The sequence below is a fragment of the Oryx dammah genome, unplaced genomic scaffold, assembly GCF_014754425.2.
Source record: "Oryx dammah isolate SB20612 unplaced genomic scaffold, SCBI_Odam_1.1 HiC_scaffold_3, whole genome shotgun sequence".
Lineage (NCBI taxonomy): Eukaryota > Metazoa > Chordata > Mammalia > Artiodactyla > Bovidae > Oryx > Oryx dammah.
This window is the reverse complement of record NW_024070187.1, coordinates 35574355-35599404: the sequence shown is the minus strand read 5'-3', so window position 1 is coordinate 35599404 and position 25050 is coordinate 35574355. Positions and strand designations below refer to the sequence as shown.

At 38.7% G+C, this 25050-nt stretch overlaps 1 protein-coding gene across 3 annotated transcripts in view; it reads left to right on the top strand.

Annotated features, from left to right (window-relative positions):
• The window catches only part of HERC3 (HECT and RLD domain containing E3 ubiquitin protein ligase 3), a 140279-nt gene that overhangs the window by 74565 nt on the left and 40664 nt on the right, over window positions 1-25050 (top strand). For all 3 annotated transcript variants that reach the window (XM_040237874.1, XM_040237875.1, XM_040237876.1), the window contains exons 13-23: window positions 3076-3187; window positions 3588-3777; window positions 5561-5724; window positions 5857-5970; window positions 15858-15881; window positions 15973-16062; window positions 17232-17402; window positions 19307-19450; window positions 20721-20887; window positions 23295-23361; window positions 24696-24778. In XM_040237874.1, coding sequence (XP_040093808.1) covers window positions 3076-3187; window positions 3588-3777; window positions 5561-5724; window positions 5857-5970; window positions 15858-15881; window positions 15973-16062; window positions 17232-17402; window positions 19307-19450; window positions 20721-20887; window positions 23295-23361; window positions 24696-24778 — 1326 coding nt within the window. The remainder of the gene's footprint in view (window positions 1-3075; window positions 3188-3587; window positions 3778-5560; window positions 5725-5856; window positions 5971-15857; window positions 15882-15972; window positions 16063-17231; window positions 17403-19306; window positions 19451-20720; window positions 20888-23294; window positions 23362-24695; window positions 24779-25050) is intronic.

The following is a 25050-nucleotide window of genomic DNA, read 5'->3' as shown; positions in this document are numbered from 1 at the left end:
CAGTATTCTTGCCTTGAGAACCCCACGAACAGTATTAAAAGAACCTTGCTCAGTAAAGCTTTAATCCAAGTATCTGCTGGTGGGTGGGGTTGCACTTCCATCCTTGTAGTTTTTTCACCTGTGGCAACTTATCCTTGGGGTCTAAAGGCTGTATGGTAGGGTTAATGGTGGACTCCATGAAGGTTTACACCAAGGGGGACCTTCCAGTGCCCTTGTCCCTGTGGTGAGCCCCTGCTGACCCACACCTCCACCGGAGGCCCTCAAACCCTAGCAGGTAGTTTTGGTTCAGTCTCTGGTGGGGTCACTGCTCCTCTCCTCTGAGTCTTGGAGGGCACGCATTTTGTTTGTGCCCTCCAAGACCAGAGTCTGTTTCCCCCAGTCCTCTGGAAGGCCTATAATCAAATCCTGCTGGCCCTGAAGGCCATATTCCACGGGGATTCCTAGTCCCTTAGTTGGATTTCCAGGCTGGGAAGCCTAACATGGAGTTTACAACCTTCACAATAGTGTGAGACTTTCTTTTTTATTGTTGTTCTCCAGTCTATGGGTCACCACCTGGCAGGTATGAGATTTGATTTTATTATGATTGTATCCCCACCTACCATCTTGCTGTGGCAGCTTCTTTGTCTCTGGACATGGGGTATCTTTTTTGGGGGGGTTCCAGCATCCTCCTGTTAAAATGGTTGTTCAACAGCTAGTTGAAATTTTGGTGATCTCGCAGGAGCAGATGAGTGCACGTCCTTCTACTCTGCCATCTTGAACTGGAAGCGGACAATTCTGTTCTTAAATTCTTATTTCTTTAAATAATCTCCCTGTTTCTTTGACTCCTTTCCCATGGTTGGAATTTAGGGAAAGTTCCAAGAAGGTTCCAGGGATTCCTTGGACTCAGGGCCAGCCCAGCCCACCAGAAAATTGCATTTGGCCTAAACTCCCAGGTTGTAAATAGTGTTTCCTTGCTAGGCCTTATCCTGTCTGCAGATATTGTGGCCACAGAAGGGTCTCATCATGGGTTTTGATCTTTGGTGATCCAAGAAGTCCCAACCTTCTCACCATCCTTTTTCTGTCCATGGCAAGGCTAATGAAATCCCATGAAGACTTAGACTTCAGTTCTGTGTGTCAGTTGCACCCCCTACCCCACCCCCAATTCTGTCCCTAACTGGGTTGTAAGAGGTTGCTTCAGGCACTCTGTTCAGTTACAGTTAAAGATTGCAAAGTCATTTGTATCATTAGGGCAACTGAAATGAGCTCATCCAACTAATTTCAGAATCAATACTTAGCCTTTTCCTTCAGGGAAAAAATTTTGTGTTGATGTTGGTCTTTTAGAACAGTGATTCTCAACCAGGCTGATTTGTTTCCCAGGGGACATTCAGCATTGTCTGGTGACATGTTTAGGTTGTTACTGTGGTGGTGAGTATACTACTGGAATCTAGTGGGCAAAGGCCACGGGTGCTGCTAAGCATCTTACAATCCCACCCACCCAACAAAGAATTATCTGACAACCACAAAAGTCAGTGATCCCAAGGCTGAGAAACCTTATTCTAGAAGGACAATTTTTATGAAAGTTGGGAATGGCTCTTGTTAGATTTGTTAGATTATCCAGCCTTAATTTGTTAGTTGCTCAGTGGTATCAGGTCTGACTCTTTGCAACTGTATGGCCTGTGGCCCACCAGGCTCCTCTGTCCATGAGATTCTCCAGGCAAGAATACTGGAGTGGGTTGCCATTTCCTTCTCCAGGGGATCTTCCCCATCCAGTGATCGAACCCACATCTCCTGTGTCTCCTGAATTGGCGGGCAGATTCTTTACCACTGAGCCACCTGGGAATTCCCAAAGACCAGTTTAACAATGCATAAATACATGTAGAGAAAGTCTTTTGATTTTTCTTAGCAGTATAGCAGAAGGTACTTCTGAGCATATGGAAGGCTGCGTATGGGATAGCAGAGACAATTTCTATGTTTTGGCAAATTTATTTTTAGAACAACAGTGCAAAAGATTCAACAAACAGAGAAAGCCCAAGTAACTCTTGTTGACTGACCATTTAGGTTCCAATGCATATGATTATATAATTAAACTTTTTTCACGTTAGGAACTCTGCTTATGTTTTTATAAATTGTAATAGTGCCATCAGATGACTTTAAAACTATCTGAATATGTTTGTTACACATAAGCAGAAGTCTGTTTTGCAAATAGTTCTTTTGTAATTAGTAGATGTGGTATGTTTAAGAGTGGAAATTTAAGAGACATTCTTTAAGTCTATAAAAGGCTGAAAGTTTATTTAAAACAGAAAAATGATTAGTTGTTAGGAAGTTAAAAACAGTTGTTATTCAGTCATGTTTGACTTTTTGTGACCCCATGGCTTGCAGCAAGCCAGGCTGCCCTGTCCTTCACCATCTCCCAGAACTTGCTCAAACTCAAATCCATTGAATTGGTGATGCCATCCAACCATCTCATCCTCTGTCATCCACTTCTCCTCCCTCCATCAATCTTTCCCAGTATCAGGGTCTTTCCCAATGAGTTGGCTGTTCTCATCAGGTGGCCAAAGTATTGGAGCTTCAGCATCAGTCCAAGGAATATTCAGGATAAAATTAGTCCTGGAGTGAATGTAATTGTATCCCTTATGTTAACTAAATAATACAGTAACTTTGCATTTATTATAGATCTGATATTAAAAAAAAAAAACAAACTTGCTTTAAACTTGGTATTTGTTGATGAGTGGGCCACATTGCACAAGGGATTTTTTTGTACCTAGGCACAGCATCTGCCTTTGGTTCAAAGTACCACAATGACAGAAAGAGGCAAAAATACAAGAGTTAATCAGAAAAATAATATTCTGCCTATAAATTTCAAGAGAGTCTCACTTTAATGACTTAAATTGTAAGATCATCTTGAAAAAGGGATTCAGAGAGATTTATTCTGTTGGGTTTCCCCAAAGTTCATGTTTTCATGCATCGTCTGCCAGGTGAAATTTAAGTTGGATCAGTATGTGCAAACTATATGTTGACCTTTTCATAATTCATCCCTATCAGAGTGTTTGCTTTGTTTTTCTTTTATTACATGTTTTTTTTTTTCTTTTTGCTTAGAATTGATGAGCATTTTAAAACAAGTCCCAAAATCCCTGGAATTGATCTGAACTCAACGAGAGTATTATTTGAAAAGTTGATGAACTCTCAGCACTCCATGATTCTAGAACAGGTATTTTTTTTACTTATATAAAGTACATGCTTAAAATGCATTTTTGCATTGAAATAAGTCAACTTTCAAGAGGAAAAAAAAGTAAGATGAAAAGGCAAAAGTCTTGTATAAATGTTAACTCTGTAAAATACATTAGGAATTTGTCTTAACTTTAACTTTTCTATTTAGTTTAAATTTTTCTAAGGAAATCCCCACCCCCTAGAGTATAAGGTTGGCAAGGGCAGGGACCTTTGGCTTTTCTTTTCACTGATGTATCCTGATTGCCCAGACTGGTGCCTGGCTCATAGATGGTCCTGAGTGCATACTGAACGAATAAGAGTTGAGAGTCTCTCAAATAATTTATGAGTTTAGAGATCAGGTAACTAGATTGAATTTCTCATTATTCTTTTCTCTCATACAGATCTTAAATAGCTTTGAAAGTTGCCTGATTCCTCAGTTATCAAGTTCACCACCAGATGTTGAAGCAATGAGAATCTACTTAATACTCCCAGAGTTTCCCCTGCTCCAGGATTCCAAGTATTACATAACGTTGACTATCCCCCTGGCTATGGCCATTCTGCGACTGGATACAAACCCCAGCAAAGTCTTAGGTGAATTTGCTGCACAGTACTGGAAGTTTCTGCTTTATATTTTATTGGTGTGACCATTGGCTCCTGTTGGATTGAGATCCAAGATTTGTTATCATTTAATATGCTTAACACTTAAACTTTTCTTTCTTTGCTGTTAATTTCTAATTTCAAGCTATATCTTCAGTTTAAACAAATTGAACCATTATTTAGGTTGTTTGAAACAGTTTACGCCAGACTTATCTTGATTTTTAAATATTCACAAAGTTAGATTATTTGACTTAATTTTTTTTCCTCCTGTGCTTGCTGGTGGTTAATAGTGTCTCAAGTATTAGTGTCCATCTGTTGTTCTTTCTCTTATAATTAATTTAGGGGGTGGGAGTGAAATGAACATTGTGGTGTGATACACAGGTCTCCAGAAAAGGAGAGGAAGAAAATGACCTAGTGGAGACTTACCAAATGTTTGTTTTGTTTTTCTTTTTTAGGACAGTTGAGTCCACACTGATTTTTGCAGGCTACGGACACTTTGCTGAGATAAGAACCTTCCGTTCCTCAGTGAATTGGAGAGTGTCTCTCATGGGAGTAGCGCCTGAGATGTTTTTATTAATCAAATGCAGAAAATCTGTCACCTGGCTTTTTCTTTTCATTTATTTTTTTTTCCTGGTAATTTTTTTTAGGTGTTCACTACAGCTCAGTCACTTCTGTGTTCCATATGGACTAGGCTGTTACTTGAGTGTGGTCTCCCCACGAGTAGAGACCTGTATTGCTCAGGATGGAATACTGTCTTTTCCGTATTGCTCCCATCTTTGTAGAAGATATAAACACAGAAATAATCATGAATATGTTAGTCCTTAATTTTTTTTTAAGCTCATAAGCTCTTTGGGGTATATTTTCTCAGATATTCTAGTAGACTGTGAGATAGAGATGGCAATCTCTGAAGGAATATTACCTCACTTTTAAGTTTTTTTAAAAAATTATTATTTATTATTTTAATTTTCTCAGAGAGAATAGCACAAAAAGATCAGAATAGTTCAGTTTTACACTTAATTTGTTTTTAAATTCTAATCATAGAAATTGAAAAGAATATTTCAAAGAAGAGAGAACACTGCAAGTAACCATCACACAAATTCACAATGATCAATATTTTGCCCTTTTAGTCTTCTCCATTCTCCCTACCACTACCCTGTAATCTTTTCTGGAATACACTTGAAAAATCTTGGAGATTATATTACTTCATCCTATAAGTATGTCAGTGTGACTGAGTTTGTTTCTGACAAAGTAAAACCAGTGGTATAGTCTTCTTGTCTGGTCATGAGAAAGTATTGTTTGTTAAGAAACAGAAATATGTAGTTTTCCAACTAATGATGCCTCTTGAAAGGAAGGACTGGTTGCCATATCGGTGCTACATCTGGGGTGTGTGGTCCTCGGCATCCCTGGTACAGGACTTAGGTGGTGGCTGAGAAGGGGGCTGAAAGGACCAGGATATGTGGACGCTCCTGCCCAAAGTATATGCCTGAGCATCTTGACCACATGTGTCCTTGAGACTGAAATTTTAGATTAGCCTTCTGATTGAGTCTTTGAGGGAAACAATCACATGAAGCTTTATAAAAAAGCTCCAAGGTTCTCCTGCAGCCACCACTCTCTCCAGAAATGCTTTAATGGATTCTTTTTAAAGTCAGTTTTGGGAAACTATGTTTTAGACTAATGCTTATCTTCTAGCTGGAGCAGTTTTTAGTTAGTAGACAGAAGACATAAATACTTGATCAAGATCACATGTTGAAATATATCTTTTTTTTCTTTTCTAAAGATAACTGGTGGTCTCAGGTATGCCCGAAATACTTCACAAAACTGGTAAACCTCTATAAAGGTGCAGTCGTTTATCTGCTGAGAGGAAGAAAGACATTCTTAATCCCTGTACTGTTTAACAATTATATTACAGCAGCTCTCAAGCTCTTGGAGAAGTTATACAAGGTAAGCATAGAGAAGACCCAGAGGGGAGAGGGGTGGAGAGAGAGCAGGATAAAATGATCAACCCGCATGTTCAGTGGAGAGCCATTTTCCAGGCATCTGGGTCTTAACTGTCCTCGTTTCATTCTTCATCAGGTAAATCTCAAAGTGAAACATGTGGAATATGATGTATTTTACATTCCTGAGATTTCCAGTCTCGTGGACATTCAGGAAGACTACCTCATGTGGTTCTTGCATCAAGCAGGAATGGTAAGAATTCATGTGAAGCATATCTTAAAGCTTTACTCTTTTCTTAGAGCACAAGGACAAGAAAAAAAATCTGAGTTCTATAATTTGTCCTTGACTTTGATGTTAATGTCACACCTGTGCTTTATTGACTGGCTTTTGCATTCTTAAAACACTGAAGTACTTTGAGCAATCATAAGTACTCATAAGCAGTCACAAATGGGTAGTCACCCGAATGACATAATTTTAATTAGTTGCCAACATTAAAAAAATCAAGGTATCTGAAGTAGTCAAACTCATAGAAACATAAAGTAGAAAAGTGGTTGCCAGGGTCTAGTGAGGAGAAATTGGAGAGTTTTTTAAATGGGTTTAGACTTTTTAAAAAAAATGAAGTATAGTTGATTTACAATATTATGTTAGTTTCAGGTACACAGCAAAGTGATTCGTCTTTCTATATCTATAACTTTATGTTCCTTTTCAAATTCTTTTCCCGTATAGAGTATTACAAAATATTGAGTATAGTTCCGTGTGCTGTTACAGTAGGTCCTTGTTGTCTGTTTTGTATATAGTGGTGTGTACATGTTAATCTCAAACTCCTCTAATTTATCCTTCCCCTACCATGGTCCTTTGGTAACCATGAATTTGTTTTCTAAGTCTGTGAGTGTGTGTTATAAATATGTTCATTTGTATCAGTTTTTAGATTCCACATGTAAGTGAAATCACTTGATATTTGTCTTTTTCTGTGTGGCTTACTTAGTATAATAATCTCTAGGACTTTCAGTTTTGCAGGATGAAAAAATTCTGGAGATTCATTGCACAATAATGGAAATGTATTTGAGACTAATGAATCTAACACGGTAAAGATGGTAAACTTTGTGTCTTTTACCACAATTTAAAAAGTCAAGGAACATAAAATGAATTTCTGGCCTTTCTTGAGACCTGGAAGACCTGGCAACATGACCTGTCTCCCAGATGGTGCCAGCTGGCTGGAGTTCAATAGGGGCTCTTCAGAGGTGGCTTATACATGCCAGAGTCCCCACTGCAGTTTGATTTTGACATTGAGGAAAGGATCATTTGCTATTATCTTCATCTAACAGCTAGTCAGCTTGAGTCATGTTATGTCAGCTGCCTGAACCCTACAGGATGCCTGGTTTGGGATTATGTGTGTGAAAATGTCACATATCCCTGACCTAGTTCTCGCTTACATTACAACTGTGGGTTTGCCTGCCACCCTTGAGTTGGCTCTCCAGTTTGTTTGTAGACTGGCTTGGGATATATGCAAGGCTTTTTAGGATCACTCATCTGTGGGTTATGTGTAAATTTGAGTGATGTCAGAAAACAGAGTGATAATATGGTTATTTAGTGAAGCCGTGCAGAGCAGACACGTTTGAGATGAGTCTTTACCACTTTAACAGTTTCATCACTGACATTTAGGCAATATTTTCCTATACCCTGCAGGGATTTTGGAGGTCAGTTGTTGTTGTTTAGTCACTAAGTTGTATGCAGCTCTTTTTTTGACCCCGTGGACTGTAGCCTACCAGGCTCTTCTGTTCATGGGATTTCCCAGGCGAAAATACTGGAGTGGGTTACATTTCCTTCTCAGGGGGATCGTCCCTAACCTAGGGATTGAACCTAAGACTCCTACATTGGCAGGTGGATTCTTAACCACTGAACTACCAGGGGAGTCCTTTAGAGGTCAGTAGTGGTTTCCAAAAGCAAGTCATTTAAATAGGTTTCTTTAAGGAAGATTTTTTTCTTTGTCAAATACCAGATGCTCAATGCTGGAGACTATAGAGTGTTTTAATAAGGGTTTTGATTACCTTAAAAAGCCAAAATACTTTTAAAAAAAGTGGATAAATCTTCTAAATGGGTTTACATAGGCATGGAAGCTAGCAATGAACTCTTATTTTCATCTGCTAATATAGAAGTTGTAAGAAGACAAACTTCTCTGTTTTATGAATTCATGAATAAATATTCATTGACTCATAAAATGTTAAGAGCTGCAGTAAGTCTTATGAATTATTTAGCCAGCTGCTTTGTTTCTAGGTGAGAAATTGGAGTCTCAGAGAAGCTAAACAATTTTTCCACCAACTCAGTTAGCTTAAAAGCCAATTGTTCTGACTTCTAATCTACTCTTTCTGTGACTTCCTACTGAATTCTAATGGACTCTAGATTACTTTGACCATACAAAAGAAGTTGTTGGTGTTAAAAATATAGGTTGTCATGACTGTGGTCTCTGAATGGAGTACTTAAGTGAGCAAATTCTGTAACTTTTTTTATTGTTCCTTTCTCTTAATATTTGATAAACGAATATAAGCCTTAAATACCAGCTGCTCATCTCTTCAATAATTAAGGTTATTACAGAAAGATACAAAATTGAGTAAAATAACTTGACCTTTTGTGATTTCTGTGGAATTTTTTCTGTTATATGATACTATTAGAAATTAAAGTTTAAATTTCTTGATATCTTGGATTTTAACCTAAAATGCTAAAGCTTTTTCATGTATTTGTTTTTTTAATTTTTTGAGGTATAATTGACATGTCACATTATATTATTTCAAGTATATACCATAATGACTTGATATTTATACACACTGAAATGATCACTGTAAGTCTAGTTACTGTCTGTCACCACACATAGTTGCAAATTTTTTTCTTAGATAACTTTTAAGAATTACTCTTAGCAACTTTAGCAACTAAAATATACAGTTACTGTTTTACTATCTGTAGTCACCATGCTGTACATTATATTACTGTGACCTGTTTTATGACTGAAAGTCTGTACCTTTGACCCTCTTCACCCATTTTGCCCACCCTCTATCCCTTCTTCCCTCTGGCAGTCACCTAACCTGTCTCTTATCTATGAGTTTGTTGTGGTTTTGCTTGTTTAGATTCCAAGCAAATCTTGGAATATATTCACTTCCAAATATGAGTGAAATTGTATTGTGCTCGTCTTCATCTGACTCACTTCAAGGTCCATCCAAGTTGTTGGAAATGGCAAGATTCCATTCTTTTTTCTGAGTGTTACTGTTCGTGCACTCAGTAAAGCTAATTTCTGACACCAGGTTGTGGGAAGGAAAATATAGCATTTATTGTAGAGTGCCAAGCAAGGAGCCCAGGGCAGCTAGTGTTCAAAACACCTGAACTCCCCAGTGGGCTTCAGGAAAGCATTTTAATGGCCACAGGAGGGAAGGGGGTTGCAGGGTGTGTAATCAGCCTGTGCACAAATCTGGTTGATGGTGAGGTAAGAGGGCAGTGTTATTGTCAATCCTTGGACTCCAGTACGTCTAGGGCTGTGTGCTCATGGTCGTCAGGTAGTAATTTCTTGCATTTGGTGGGGATTTTAGTATCTGCTGCACAGCTCAGGAAATGTGCTACAGGTACCGTTATCTAGGTCCTTCAGAAAGGAGCTAAAACAGAGGATGGTGGGAGGGGTCTGTTCTAGAAAAGCACCATAACGTCATGCTTGGTTACATGAGTAATATTCCACTGTGTGTGCCTTATCTTCTTTCTCCATCCACATATCTATGGACGTTTAGGTTGTTTCCATATCTTGGCTGATGTAATAAGGCTGCTCTGAGTATGGGGGTACATATATCTTTTTGAATTAGTGCTTTTTGTATTCTTTGGATAAATATCCAGAAGTAGAACAGCTGGATCATATGGTAATTCTATTTTTAATTTTTTGAGGATCCTTCATACAATTTTCCATAGTGGCTATACCAGTTTAAATTCTAGCCAGCAATACATGAGGAGTCTCATTTCTCTATATCTTTGCCCAAAATAGTATTTTTTGTTCATAGCAATTTGGACAGATGTGAGGTGATATCTCAGTATGGTTTTGATTTGCATTTTCCTGATGATTAATGAGGCTGAGCATCTTTGCATGTGCCTATTGGCCATCTGTGTGTTGACTTTGGAAAAATGTTAAGGTTCTCTGCCCATTGTTTAATTTTTTTTTTTAATATATTGAATTGTATGAATTCTTTGTGTATTTTGTTAACACCTTATCGGACATATTGTTTGCCAATACCTCTCCCATTCTGTAGGCTGCCTTTTCATATTGTTGATGGTTTCCTTTGCTGTACAGAAACTTTTTAGTTTGATCTAATTCCCTTATTTATTTTTGCTTTTTTTGTCTTTGATTTTTGAAGTCAGATCCAAAATATCACTGCCAAGACTGATATCAAGTTGCTTACTACTTGTGTTTTCATCTATGAGTTGGTGATTTCAGATCTTACATTCTAGACTTTGATCCATTTTCAGCTAATTTTTATGTATAGTAAGTAAGATAGTGATCATTTTGTTCATTTGTACATGCCTGTCCAGTTTTCTCAACACCATTTATTGAAGAGATTGTCCTTTTCCCATTGTGTGATCTTGCCTCCTTTTGACTGACCATATATTCATAGGCTTATTTTTGAGTTTAAACACTTTTAAATGATAGTAATGAACAATAAGTGGATTTTCCCCAGCCTTATAATTAACAAACAAAATTGTAAATATTTGAAGTGTACAAGTGTACAAGTGTATTTGATGCACATATACATTGTGAAATGATTACAAAGATCAAGTTGATTATCACATCCGTTACCTCACAGAGTTCACTTGTTTCCTGTGTGTCTTAAGAATGCTTAAGATGTATTCTCATCAGGTTTCCCGTATATAATACTGTGTAACTGTAGTCACTCTGCTATACTTTAGTTCCTCAGAACTTACTTGTAACTGAAACGATTGTACCCTTTGACTTACATTTCCCCATCTTCTCCTCCATCTACCTCTCCCCGCCCATCCTCTAGCACCATCATTCTTCTTCTATTTCTATGAGATTGGGTGTTTTGTTTTTTTTTTAAAGATACCACATATAAATGACACCATACAGTATTTATCTTTCTCTGGCTTATTTCAGTTAGCATAATGTCCTTTAGTTTCACCCATATTTTTGTAAATGGCAGGATTACCTTTTTTTGTGACTGAATAATATTTTACTGTGTGTGTGTACACGTTTGTGTGTCTGTGTGTGCATCTCACACTATGTGGGTTTTATGTGTTAAATTTTTTAGCTTGGTTTAGTAGCCAAGGCAGTATAGTTTACAGTTCAGAGCACGTGCTTTACTGTAGTCAAAAAGAACTGGTTTCAGTCTTGGCTCAGGCCTACTACATATGTGACCTTACGCAAGTTCCTTAATTTCTGTAAGCCTAGCATCCTCATTTAGAAATGTGAATTCTAGCAGTATTATGAGAATTAAATGGGAAAAAAGCATGGAAAGGCCTTACTTTACCAAGTACTTAATAAGTCCTGAAGTGAAGTGTTAGTCGCTCAGTTATGTCAGCTCTGTACAACCCCATAGACTGTAGCCTGCCAGGCTCCTCTGTCCATGGGGATTCTCCAGGCAAGAATACTGGAGTGGGTTGCCATGCCCTCCTCCAGGGGATCTTCCCAAACCAGGGATCGAACCTAGGTCTCCTGAATTGCAGGCAGATTCTTTACCAGCTGAGCTACCAGGGAAGCCTGGTCATAAGCCTTAGTAGCTATTTTTCAGTAAGCAGTCTTGGGCACCTAATGTATATCACATGCCTGCTAGTCACTGGGAATGGCGACACCTATGGGATATGGTGGCTGCCTCTGTGACATGCCTGCTGCTGCTACTGCTGCTAAGTCGCATCAGTCGTGTCTGACTCTGTGCGACCTGTTAGACGGTACAGGCTCCTCCGTCCCTGGGATTCTCCTAGTGAAAAAGGAATTACAAAAGGACACGACACATATGTGCAAAGAACTGTGGTGTACCAAAGAAACATTCTAAAGTGACTGACTTGTTTATTTTAAAGAAGAGAGGGTAGTGGCTTATTTATTTCAATTAATAAACTGCCATCATCTACACTTGGAAACCACATAAACAGAGCACAGAATGAGTGATGCCGTGGGCTCCTGTGGGGCAGCACAGTGAGAAAGTCAGCGATACAAAGGAAATGCTTCAAAAATAGAGACTAGAGTCTTCGTGACATTGGTCGTATGTGTTGTACGGGGCTATGTTTTGGTGCCAGGATTGTGCACAGCTGTATTTGCCTGCACGCCGGTGGCAGTGGGGGCCAGGCGTGCCCACTGAGGGTACAGGAACGCCTGGTGGCAGGCGGGCCCTGAGGCAGAAGCTCCTGTGCTCCCTCCCTGCACTGCAGGCGCTCGTGCTGAGACTCTTGTCCCCAGTCACAACCACCGTTAGGAAAGACTGGCTTGGCATATAAAAAGGTACTCCCAGTCCCCCAGCTCTCCAGTTCTGGATCATCTATTTATCCATTGTTCCTGTTTCATATCCTTAAGAAAAATGGGGAAAAAAAAGAAAAATGATTTAAGGTGACACTGCCCCCCATTTCAAGCAGGAACACTTGACATGTGATCCACCAGCAGTACTTTCCTAGTTTTAGGTTAGGGAGACTCACTTTTGGGGAATGAATGGCCCAGGCCAAGTAGCCTCTCAGGAGAGAGTCACGTATCTTAACAGTTCATATACATCTTTCCAGGTTAGGGAGAGCAGTCAGGAAGCAGAATCATAATATTGCTGTTTCAGTATTTAGTTCATGTAATCTGGAAACGTCAGTACTAATACCGCTTCTAAAATATTCAGCATCTACAAAATAAACATCAGTGAAATTAAACCGTTATATTTTAAATACAAAATCTCAGACTTATAAAAAAATAAAATTTGTAGACACATAAACAGACTTTCTTATAGGCCTGCTGCTTCTTTTGACTGAACACCCTTCCCTTGTTCACCTTGCACAGAGCCAGCACCTCAGTCCTCCCCTGTGGGGGGGTCTTCTGGATCACCAACTCTCTTGCTTTGGCTCTGGTTCCCAACAGTAATTTCTTTCCAGCCATTGTACCCTGCTGAAAGCATGATAACCCTGCCCTCCAGAAGGGAGATCAGCCTAACCTCCAAAACTGGGCTTTTTCAGGGTTTGTGGTGGGGGTTGCAGGGAGAGGATGGTAGGAAAGAATTGGAGAACTAGAGTGGGAGAGAGCTAAGAAATACAGAGCTGCTGATTGATGTCTGAAATAACCACATTGTACCAACAAAAATACTAGTATTTACTAGGTATAGTTGTCCCTCCATATCCATGGAGGACTGGTTCCAGGAGTCTCCACCCCCATATGAAAACTCTCCATGCTCAGTTCAGTTCAGTTCAGTCACTCAGTCATGTCCGACTCTCTGCAACCCCATGAATCGCAGCACGCCAGGCCTCCCTGTCCATCACCAACTCCCGGAGTTCACCCAAACTCAGTCCATTGAGTCGGTGATGCCATCCAGCCATCTCATCCTCTGTCGTTGGTCCCTCATATAAAATGATATATTAGTTGAATATAACCTAAGAACATCCTCCCAAGTACTTTAAATCATCTCTTGATTACTTTTAATACCTGATAGAGTGTGAATGCTATGTAAGTAGTTGCCAGTGTGTGACAAAGTCAAGTTGTGCTTGCTGGAACCTTCTGGACTTGTCATTTTTCTCCAAGCATTTTCTGTCTGAGCTAGGTATAATCTGCAGACGTGGAACACATGGATAACGAGGGCTCACTGTTTACTGGGAGGCTGTAAAGCCAACAGCGGTTTTTATGATCACTGTTAAATCTATTTGAAGTGTTCAAAACTTTATTTTGCTTTATAGAACATCACATATGATAAAGATCTATCTTTTGTCTTGAGAACAGACAAATAATGCCTGGAATAAAATCTCTTCTGAGAAGGAGGATAGAAAATTTTAAATATTGGCACACACTTCCCCAGGATATTTGTACCTTTTGTAGGTATCTAGAGTACAAGATAACTTTGTAGAGTGCTGTTTTATGGTGTGTGTGTTTTAGTTGTTTCAATTCCAAAAGTCACAGTAATTAGAGAAGCCGGCATGAGAATGAATCAAGTCAGCCTGGGTTCTATATGTAAGACTACCCCTTGTCTCCCTGGACTGGACTCTCTTCTCTAATTAGTGTTTCTCAGTCTAGAGAAGGAACCTGTTCTAAAGGATAAACAGGGTGATTTTTTTAAGAATTTCTTTTCAGTGCTTTCATCAAAATATACACGAATACAAAAGGAAGTATATATACACTTATTATTCATGTAGCATTTAAACATTAGAAAACCAAAGCAGATTTACAAGTTAAATATTAACAAAACTCTAAAATAAACACAAATTAGCCTCATGGATTTAATGTGATGAGCAAGAATGCCTTTCTGAAGCGAGACCCCTCTTGCATTGTGATTAGGACTGCAGGCTGCCAGGCTGGGGGACTTGAGTTCTGTGGCTTGTCCTGTGCACCCAGGGATGACTCAATTCTCTTTTGTCCTTTCAGCTGTTATTAAACCTTCATTCATGCAGCTAGTCAGGACTGCTGTGGCCTTTTCTTGGGCACAAATGCATCACTTACAAAGGAAGACTGCTTTTTTCCCTTTCCTTGGACAATTCAGTATACCGTGGCATCAGTGCAATCATCAAAATAAATGCAAATTATATGGTTACACATAATTATAAGGAGTTCATTCAGAATGTGTTTTTATTTTGTTTAGGATATCATTGCTTTCTTTTTTTTTTAGAAAAAACACAAAATTTTAAAAGTTGCATAGAACACTCTCAGATTTCTGGGAATAAATCCATGGTGTTCTGTTTATGAAATACTGCTCCAGGTCAACATGATTCGTACTGTTCATTTTTTGTTTATTGCTTCTGTTGGGTTATGTAGCAAACAGTATTCATTAGCTTAATCTTTCAGGAGAGATTTCCCTTTTTCTCCTGATAAACTAATGTACCTCTTAGATATGTTTGTAACCTACCTATTAGATATGTTTGTGGTTGTTTTTATTTGCAGGCGTACTTTGGGGATATTGTGGGTTTGGTTCCAGACCACCACAATAAAGCAAATATTGCAGTAAAACAAGTCACACAATTTTTTTTGTTAACCAGTGCATATAAAAGTTATGTTTATACTGTATTCTATTAAATGTGCAGTAGAATTATGTTTAGAAAAACAATGTACAAACCTTAACTAAAAAATACTGTATTGCTAAACAAGAACGCTAGCCATCATCTGGGCTTTCAGCAAGTTGTAATCTTTTTGCAGTAGTAGTATCAAAGGTCACTGATCAGGTCACCATAACAAACGATATAAGAAAGTATGAAATACTGTGAGGATTACCAAAATGTGACACAGAGACATAAGGGGAGGAAATGCTGCTGGAAAAATGGTGCTGATAGTGGTATAAGACTAAGCGTTGCCACAGAACTTCAGTTTATTTAAAAAGAAAAAGAGTATCTGTGGAATGCAATAAAGTGAAGAGCAATAAAATGCAGTATGCTTATCTGTTATTCCCTTCTTTAAAAGTTTATTCAGCTTTCATTTACATATTGATGGAATATCTTCTGTAGGCCAAGCCAGGGACGACTTTCTAAATACCTAGTTATGGACAACTTTCTAAATATTTGATTTCTCCCAAGAGTAACTGTGTGTACGTGTATGTTTGTAAGAGGTAGACTCAACATGTTGACAAATGAATTGCATTATCCACTTTACCTAACAAGATGAACCTCTGAAGTCATGGTTGGAAAGCTCCTGTTTTGGTATTAGATTTCTTATAAATGAAAATTCTATTAATGCTATAAATCATGGAGTCAGTGAGATGCTGTTTTTGTAAAGGTCCTTTAAATTTTTCTGAAATTGTTTTCAGTGTTTTTCTTAGTCTATATTTATCAAAACAACTGGTCTATTCCATCATAACTCCAGTCAGCTGTTAAAATGGTATTAGTTACATGGCCAAATAGTCAGATAGGTTATCTCGTTTGTTATTTGTTTTGTTATTTGTAGGGGATAAAAAGTTCAAGTTTTGTAATCCAACTAAGAGACTTTATTTTTCTTTACACAGAAGGCTCGACCATCTATAATGCAGGTAAGTGATACTTTAAAATTTATTAATGTATTTTTCCAGCAGTATTCTCTGTGGAATACTGTAATTTTGCCAATAATGTGTTTCATTCTAGGATGCTGTAACACTTTGTTCTTACCCTTTTATCTTTGATGCCCAAGCCAAGACCAAAATGTTACAAACTGATGCTGAACTACAGATGCAGGTAACATATTTTAAAAATTATTTTTTCCTATTATGGGTTTATTTCATCTTATACATTCAGTTGTAATTTTTTCCTAATAGGAGAAGGTTCATTTGGGTAAAGTTGTAGTATAACTTTTAGAACCTATAGAAAACTTTTCAGCAATTCTCTATTGAATAAAGCAAATATAAGTGAAGGGACATTTAGATAAACTGAGGGTTGACAGGTGTCTTCATAAAGTATCATATAGTAAATATTTGCCTTTGTGGGCCATATGGTCTCAAGTATAAAACTCTGTTGTAGCACAAGATTTTAATTTTACATAATTTTCACATATGTGAAATTTTCTTTTTTTAATTTTTGTTTAACCATTTAAAAATGTTAAAACTATTAGTAGCTCAAGAGCTGTATAAAAACAGGCAGCAGGCTGGATTCAGTCAATGGACCATTGTTTGCTGACCCTTGATACATTATTAAATGGAGCTTGGCAGTTCTTTATTGAGCCAAAACTTAAATTAGAGAGATTTGTTTAATTTAAATTTGTTTTTATTGTAAAATATAATTGGTTTTGGCAAGCCTGCAAAGATGTTTGTGAACTAACAATCCAAACCTATCAATTCCTACTGCTGGTGGATATGTAACTTCATTCATCTCTCTCCCCGTCTCCCCATCTTTCTGACTTTGTCTCTAGCTCTTATTTATGTTTATTTCTCTATATCTGTTTTCACAGTGATATAGCCATTGTATTGACAATTTAAAGCTTTTCCAGAGAAAATGGCCATTTTTCAAAGAAGTAAAGCTGTTTAGCAAGTGGTTATTGGGTTTCTTTTCCTGCTAATTCGAAAGTCACCATTTTTACCCACTGTCCATCATCACTTTCTTGTACTAAGATATTATTTCAGTCTTAATCTGCTTAGTCCAAATCATTTTCCTGGAATGAGTTATGGATCATATGGTTCATAAAGTGTTTCAGTTAATCTCTTTGGGTTCCTATTAGAAAGATTTGTGTGTTTTGTAAACATGACTGAGAAAATCTACTGGAAGAGTTAGGAGAATAAAGAACAAGGTGGAGATGCAGCGTGTCTGCCCTGCCCTGTACCCAACCATGGTCCAAAGGCACGGCTGACAGCCATCTCCACTCACAGATGCACTCTTGGGTGATAACTGTGTTCTTGGGTGTGCTGTTCCAGGTGGCGGTCAATGGGGCCAATCTGCAGAACGTCTTCATGCTGCTCACCTTGGAGCCTCTGCTGGCCAGAAGCCCCTTCCTGGTCCTTCATGTTCGCAGGAGCAACCTTGTTGGAGACGCCCTAAGAGAGCTGAGCATTCATTCTGATATTGATTTGAAAAAGCCTCTCAAAGTGAGCCCTTCAGTATATTTATCTAAATAACCTTCCTGGGTTTCTTTAAACAGCGTCAGATGAGGCAGCAAAGGTCTCATGAGAATCTTGGAGTACAGCCATTCATTATCTCTTTCACTCATTTTGCAAGAATTCACTCACCTCCTCCTGTCCAGTCACCAGACAGACCATCTCAACATGACATCAGATAAAAGTGCCAGTGGATTGTTATTGGAGAAGGAAATGGCAACCCACTCCAGTGTTCTTGCCTGGAGGATCCCAGGGGTGGGGCAGCCTGGTGGGCTGCCGTCTAGGGGGTCGCACAGAGTCAGACACGACTGAAGCGACTTGGCAGCAGGAGCAGCAGCAGCAGCAGAGGGCCGTCTTTGTCTGCTCTTTTCCGTGTACCTGTTCCCACTCTACCAAAACCATGCAAACAGTAGCATTGCTAAAGCTTCAGTTAGGTAAAACTACCAAGCCAGCATCTAGGAAGTCTTTGGATGTCAAAAATTTAAGAGAAAGAAGGTAAAAAAGAAAACAGAAAAGTAGTGAAATTTTCTGGGCAGCTGGTCGTCTGTCCTGATGGGCCCTTTTTAGGACTCTGAAATGATTAAGAAATTGTCTTTCCTCATAAACTATGCATGTTTGTATTACCATTTAATGTATTCTTGGGGCTTAGCACAATGCTTGGAACACAGCAGCTGGTCAGTAAATATTTAGTGAATTATTGAAGTTTTAGATCATTTACCTTTCCCTTCAGAAGACTTTTCCTGTTTCCAATCCTGTTGTAAACTCCTGAAATGTAGACAAGAAACTGATGGTATCCATGATACTGTCATCCTTTTCAGAATTTCAGTGGGTAGCATCAGTCCCATCAGTCTGCCTGGGAGTTCTCCCTAGAACTTCTGGGATAGATTTTTGATACTGCAAACAGAAGGTGCTCTCGTTGCCGCCTGTTTTCAGTCACTAATTCAGATGAGACTCTTTTTGCTTGGTAGCATGTCTGAGTTAAGTCTTCTACTGGCATCCATGTAATCGGAATCCTACTCTCCCCCTGCTCTAGGCAACCTTGAGCACAGTGTTCAGGATAGTTTTTCTTTCTTTTTTAGCCACTCTGTGTGGCATGTGGAATCTTACTTCCCCGATCAGGTATCAAACCTGTGCCCCTGCAGTGGCAGTGCAGAGTCTTAACCACTGGACTGCCAGGGAATTTCCCAGGATAAGCTTTTTTAAGTGCTTTTTATTTTTAGCTCTGTGCCTGAGCCCTTCCAGTAAAGTGGGGATGATAATAGTAATTTCTGTGTGTAAGACTATTCTGAGGATTAGGTTAATAGAGTTTAAGTGGCTGGCATGTAGAAAACTCTTAATAAATCTCGTCCTTTGGTTTGCTGTAGTTGTTACTGTGGTTGGGTCCAGCGTGCTCCGTATAGATCTGTAATGGGTCTCTTTATAGCCCCGCACAGATGTGTCTGCTTGAACTACTCTCTTCCCTTTCATATTCATCAGTTAGTTTAAGACCCCTACTGAGAGAGACTTCTGTCTTTACTCAGGTTAGTCATTGCTTTTCTCTGTGTGCCAGAACATTTACCTCTCAGTGTATTTGACTCTTTGAAAATGTATTCTTGAATTGTTTTTTTTTTTTAATGTTTGCCTCTCTGCCCCAAATTGATGGTCAACTTTCTGTGGACATCTGGTAAAATTCTCACTTTGTCTATATCCCTTGAAGTGCCCAGTAAAATTCTGTGTGATTGTTAAGTGTCTTGTTAATAATCAACAGATACACCTTGCAGTTTGATTGCAGCAGTGTATTCTGTTACATCTTCCTTTCTTTGTCCTGACTTTGGGAAGAATTTGCAAAAAAAAACAAAAAACAGAAAATGACAATGATTTCCCTGAACTACTAATTCTACTTTCATTATTTTAAGGTCATTTTTGATGGTGAAGAAGCAGTGGATGCAGGTGGTGTCACAAAGGAGTTCTTTCTTTTATTGTTAAAAGAATTGTTGAATCCCATCTATGGAATGTTTACCTACTACCAGGATTCAAATCTCTTATGGTTTTCAGATACGGTAAGTTAGTAATGTCATCATTCAACAGATGGATTGAAATAAACTTCCTTTTTGTTGTCAGACCAGTCTCTAGCTTTCTGACGTTTGCAAAGGGGAGCTCTAACAAAGATAATCATTTAGTGTGTATAAAGAGTGGATGCAGTCTTCATGTTTCACCTGTTACCAAGACCTCATAGTTGCATTTTGTTGCCCATCAGTCCCATTTCCATTTCTAGTAGGTAAGCTCCAAGCTTTGTAAATCCTCGAAGGGTAAAAAGAGTATGATAAAGAAATTGGTTTTATGACATGTAGAAAATAACTGTCAAATATATCTTATTTTAATAACAACGATAGTATGTGCATGGATACTCCCACAGATGCACACAGTTTATTTTTGAAAATGCAGTAGGAGAGCTAAGTTTTAAAAGGCATTCTCATTTTAAGCAGACTATAGTTTATTTCTTTTTCTACCAGACTTCTGTCCCTATATCTGCACTGTCCTGCCATTAGCCTCTTGTGGCTATTTAAATTTCAATTTTATTTAGTTAAAATTAAATAATACTTGTGCTTCCCTGGTGTCTCGGTAAAGAATGGTAAAGAATCCACCTGCAATGCAGGAGACCTTGATTCGATTCCTGGGTTGGGAAGATCCCCAGGAGAAGGGAATGGCAGCCCACTCCAGTATTCTTGCCTGGAGCGTTTCCCATTCCCTTCTTTGTACTAACCACCATTCAGGTGCTCAGTAGACACACATAGTGGCTGACTATCTGGGACAGAACAGAATAGAATGTTTCCATCACTACAAGAAGTTCTATTGGACACCAGTGCTCTAAATGGAGATAAGCTGTTCTCTGTATCATAGGTGAGCTGTAAATGCTTAACTTTGTCTACGTTGCATCTTTGGGGGACAGTTGAACTTTTGTTTTTTAATATTTTATTCTAAATATGGCAGTTCTCATCCACCTCCAATAAAAATCACTATTATAAAATAGATCATTACTCTGTATTTGTGCTCATGTTTATGTTAAACAATGGGCATATATTAATTTTGTAACAGTATCCTAGTAATTTCTAGGGACATCTTTTTTTTTTTTTTTTAACCTCTTTTATAAAAATCATTCACAGACATACACAGTTAAACTTCTGTTAGGGATATTTCTCTGTTTCAGAAGGTAACAATATTATAGATCTTTATTCTTTCATTCTGAAAATATTTTAAGGTAAATCACAGATGGTTTTGAGGGTGCGAGCACTGCTTTTCTTTTTAACACGTTTGCACATGTGCTGAAAGTGTTTTGTAGAGCACAACTGGTTTCACTTGATTGGCATAACCTGCGGACTCGCCATTTACAACTCCACTGTGGTGGACCTGCACTTCCCGCTGGCTCTCTATAAGAAGCTACTGAACGTGAAGCCTGGCCTGGAAGACTTGAAGGAATTGTCACCCACGGAAGGAAGGTACAGAGCTGAAAGATGGGAGCCTGGCGTGGAGAACTGCTCTTGGCACTGAGATTAAAGGTTGAAAACATCACGTGTATAAGTTAGAGTTTCTCATTCGATTGTGCTGTGTATGCTTTGTCTTAAGACGGGGGTCCACAGCTGCTGGCTTGAAACAATTCCTGGGTCACTCTAGGGACAGAAGGAGAAAAATAGAAAAGGGAAGTCGTAGCTGCCCAGGAATCCAAACAATCTCTGCTTTTCTTATCCTGAACAGAATATAAGGACTTTGAGATTTGTCATGGTCCGTAGATAGCAGGGGAGAAAGTATTGAAAAGAGAGCCTGTGTATTTTTTAAAAGTTACAGATTTCCCCATCCTTTTGTATTTCTGTTTTCTCTGTCTCCTTGACTTTCACACTGTGACCACATGTGCTGGACTTCTGGTCACCAAATGTGTGTGGGGTTCTCGCCCACATGTCCAAGTAATTCTGCATGATGCCAGCTGGGCGTCCTGCAACTTATCTCAGTTCTGACACCATCTACCTGGAGATAGAGTTGGATCCCACAGGTTAAGGGTTTCTATTGCCCTCATCCCAGAGGAATTTACAAGGATTTGGGGAGCTCTGTGCTAAGGAACTGGGGGCAGAGACTAGTGTATGTATTTTTTCTGTTATCTCATGGAGCCTTTTTTAGAAAGCAGTTTAATTGGGATATAATTTGCATTCTGCACAGTTCACCCAGTTAGAGTATATAATTCAGTGACTTTTAGTGTATCCACAGAGTTTTGCAGCCTTTACTCCATCAATTTTAGGATGTTTTCATCATCTGAAAAATAAACCTGGTATTCTTTAGTTGACATTCCCAACTTCTTCATCCCCTGAGCCCTAGGCAACCGTTAATCTACTTTCTGTCTCTGTAGACTTGCCTCTTGTGAATATTTCGCATAAATGGAATCATACAATATGTGGTTTTCGGTGTCTGGCTTCCTTCACAGAGCATGTTTTCAAGGTTCATCTGAGCTGTAATGTGTATCAGTGTTTCATTTCTTTTTATTGTCAAATTATATTTTGTTGTATGGATATACCAAGCTTTGTCTACCCATTCATCAGCTGATGGACATTTGGGTTGTTTCTACATTTTGACTGTTACCAATAGTGCTGTTACGGATATTTTTACATACTTTTGTATAGACATAAGTTTTCGTTTAGTAGTAGAATTGCTAGGTCAAATGGTAACTCTATGTTTAGCCTTTTGAGGAACCTCCATACTATTTTCCAGGACAGTAGAGACATGTCTTTAGTCATTTTCTTTCTGTCTCTAAAAAACTCCTTTTATTTTGAGTTTCTGTGTATTGATTTTAGGTAGCATAAGGTGAAATTTAATTTATAAAAAGATACCATATCCTTGGCTTTGTGGAAACACGACAGTTCTTTTGACTTCAGCAGGAGGTAACATCCCTTTTTTAATATAGAGAAGGAATACTGATTTTAAGATGGAGATAGAGAAAGGGTAGTCTCTAAGGTGCTCTCTGGAGAGGAGATGGTCACACCACCAGTATAGGACATCAGTACAGAGAAATCATAAAGGACATGGGGCAGGGGAGAGAGGCACAGAGAGAGGTAAAGAAAATTTAGAAGGAATATTAAAAAATGGCAGAGGAGACCAGGCAGGGTTACTTTTTTGGTAACTGAGAGTGACAGAAATGTATGCTGTTTTCTTTGCCAACCTGGCTGAGAATAATATATTTGAAGAAATGATTTTGGCTGGTTAAGTGAAAAAAGATTAAAATTCTGCACAAAAAATTTTCTTTCTGGGCAACCCGTTATGGAACTGCCAGACTCTGAGCTCACTGAAGAAGCGTGAATGAAGTCTAGTAATAAGAATGTATCCTCGTGACAGCTGCGATACGACCACTGCTGGCATAAACAGGCTCCAGTGTTCTTCAGTGTGGCAGCTAATAGAGTTCTTTGCACACAGAGCCCCTTGCATTAACAAGTAAGGCTAGATTCCAAAGTGGACACAGTGACTTTGAAGCTTGTTTTCTATGATGGGAGGATTATCCTTCGAATGCATACAGATAAAGCCAGTCTGTAGGACCACTGCACTTATCTCCTCACTTATCTACTTCCAAAGGATACTAGGGTTGACATAAGCGCGTCAGATACAAAGCTGTCTGATTTTCTTCATAAATTCAGTAAGGTTTGTCAGTAGGAACAGAGAACAGTTAGTGAGCATCTTACAAGTCAACTGCTTTAAGACATTTTTTTCAAAATATGTTTAACGTGACTTTCAGTCTAGATTTATGTTCATTCAAGTATGTTCTTTTGTAGCATTTCCTTGCAAATAATCTGGACATGTGACTGGGATAGAAACACTATTGCCATGTGTGATGTACCTCTTTTCTTTTCTCTGTCACACTGTGATTAGGAGTCTTCAAGAACTGTTAGATTACCCTGGGGAAGATATTGAGGAGACTTTCTGTCTCAACTTCACGGTAAGGATTTTCTTTACTTAACGACCGTAGCTGTCTCTTTTATCATGCTTACAGGTCATAACTAGCATAATTTTTCTCCGAATCAAAGAACAAATTCAGAGACTTCTCTGAACCAAACTATTTAGTCATAGTATCTTTTTTTCATCAATGTATAGTTGTTGTAGAATATTAGTTACAAGTGTACAGTACAGTGATTCACAGTTTTTAAAGGTTAAACTCCATTTATAGTTATTGTAAAGTATTTGCTGTATTTCCCGTGTTGTACAATATATCTTTATAGCTTATTTTGCACCTAATAGTTTGTGTCTTAGTCCCCTACCCGTATATTGTCCCTTCCCTCTTCCTTTCCCCAGTGGTAACCACTAGTTTATTCTCTAAATCTGGAGTCTGCTTCTCTTTTGTTATATTCACTAGTGTGTTGTGTCTTTTAGATTCTACCTATAGGTGACATCGTATAGTACTTATCTTCCTTGGTCTGACTTATTTCACTTAGCATAATACCCTTCAGGTCCATCCATGTTGCTGCAAATGGCACAGTTTCCTTCTTTTTTATGACTGAGTAGTATTCCGTTGTGTACATAAGCCATTCATCTGTTGACGGACACTTAGATTCTGTCCATACCTTGGCTATTGTAAATAGTGTTGCTTTGAACATTGGGGTGCATGTATCTTTTTGAATTAGTATTTTTGTTCTTTTTGGATATATACTCAGAAATGGAATTGGTGGATCGTATGATAGTCAGTGTGTCCTGAATATTACTGGAGTTCAATAAGTGTGTTGAATAAGTGAATGAATGAGTGATTAATCTATACACTTGAGGAAATTACTGAAGCTTTATTCCTCTTTACTCCTATGTTGCTGTTTGCTGCTGTTGTTTAGTCACTAAATTGTGTCCAACTCTTTGCGACCGCGTGGACTGTAGCCCTCCAGGCTCCTCTGTCCATGGGATTTCCCAGGCAAGAGTGCTGGAGTGGGTTGCCATTTCCTGCTCCAGGAGATCTTCCCAACCCAGGGATTGAACCCATGTCTCCTGCATTGGCAAGTGGATTCTTAACCACCGAGCCACCAGGGAAGCCCATTTACTCCTATACATATAATTTATTTTCTAGAGTTCATATTTTCTCTTTGATTGCGTTTATTGGCAACTCCCTATCTTAAAACTATCCTATAAAGTGCCGATGTTCTCTGATTCTTTCTCCTCCCAAGAATCTTCTGTGGTAATGTAAGTAGTAATTAAGCTACATTCGTTCCTAAGGCTTCTCAGTCATTTGGAGTCTAGAAAGATAAGTAGTCAACAAAATCGAAACGTTTCTTTATTCCCCCTTAAATATAGATTTGTCGAGAAAGCTATGGTGTGATTGAACAGAAGAAGCTGATACCAGGAGGAGACAAAGTGGCAGTGTGCAAGGAGAACAGGTTAGTCTTGACCCTTGGCTGTGCACATGTAACTTCATTTCTCGACACTTTTACTAAGACCAAGACTAAAGTTGACTATTCGTCCCTTCTTCAGAGGGAATAAGAGTGCTAGGGCTAGTTTACAGATTTAATAGTGGAGGAAGCAGTGGACCTCGGATCGGAAGGTAACTGTGTGTGTTCTGCATCTCTGTCCTACTGGCTTTGACCCTGGTCAACCACATAAACTACCTGATCTCGGTTTCCTATCCTGTCAATAGAGGGTTAAAATAACC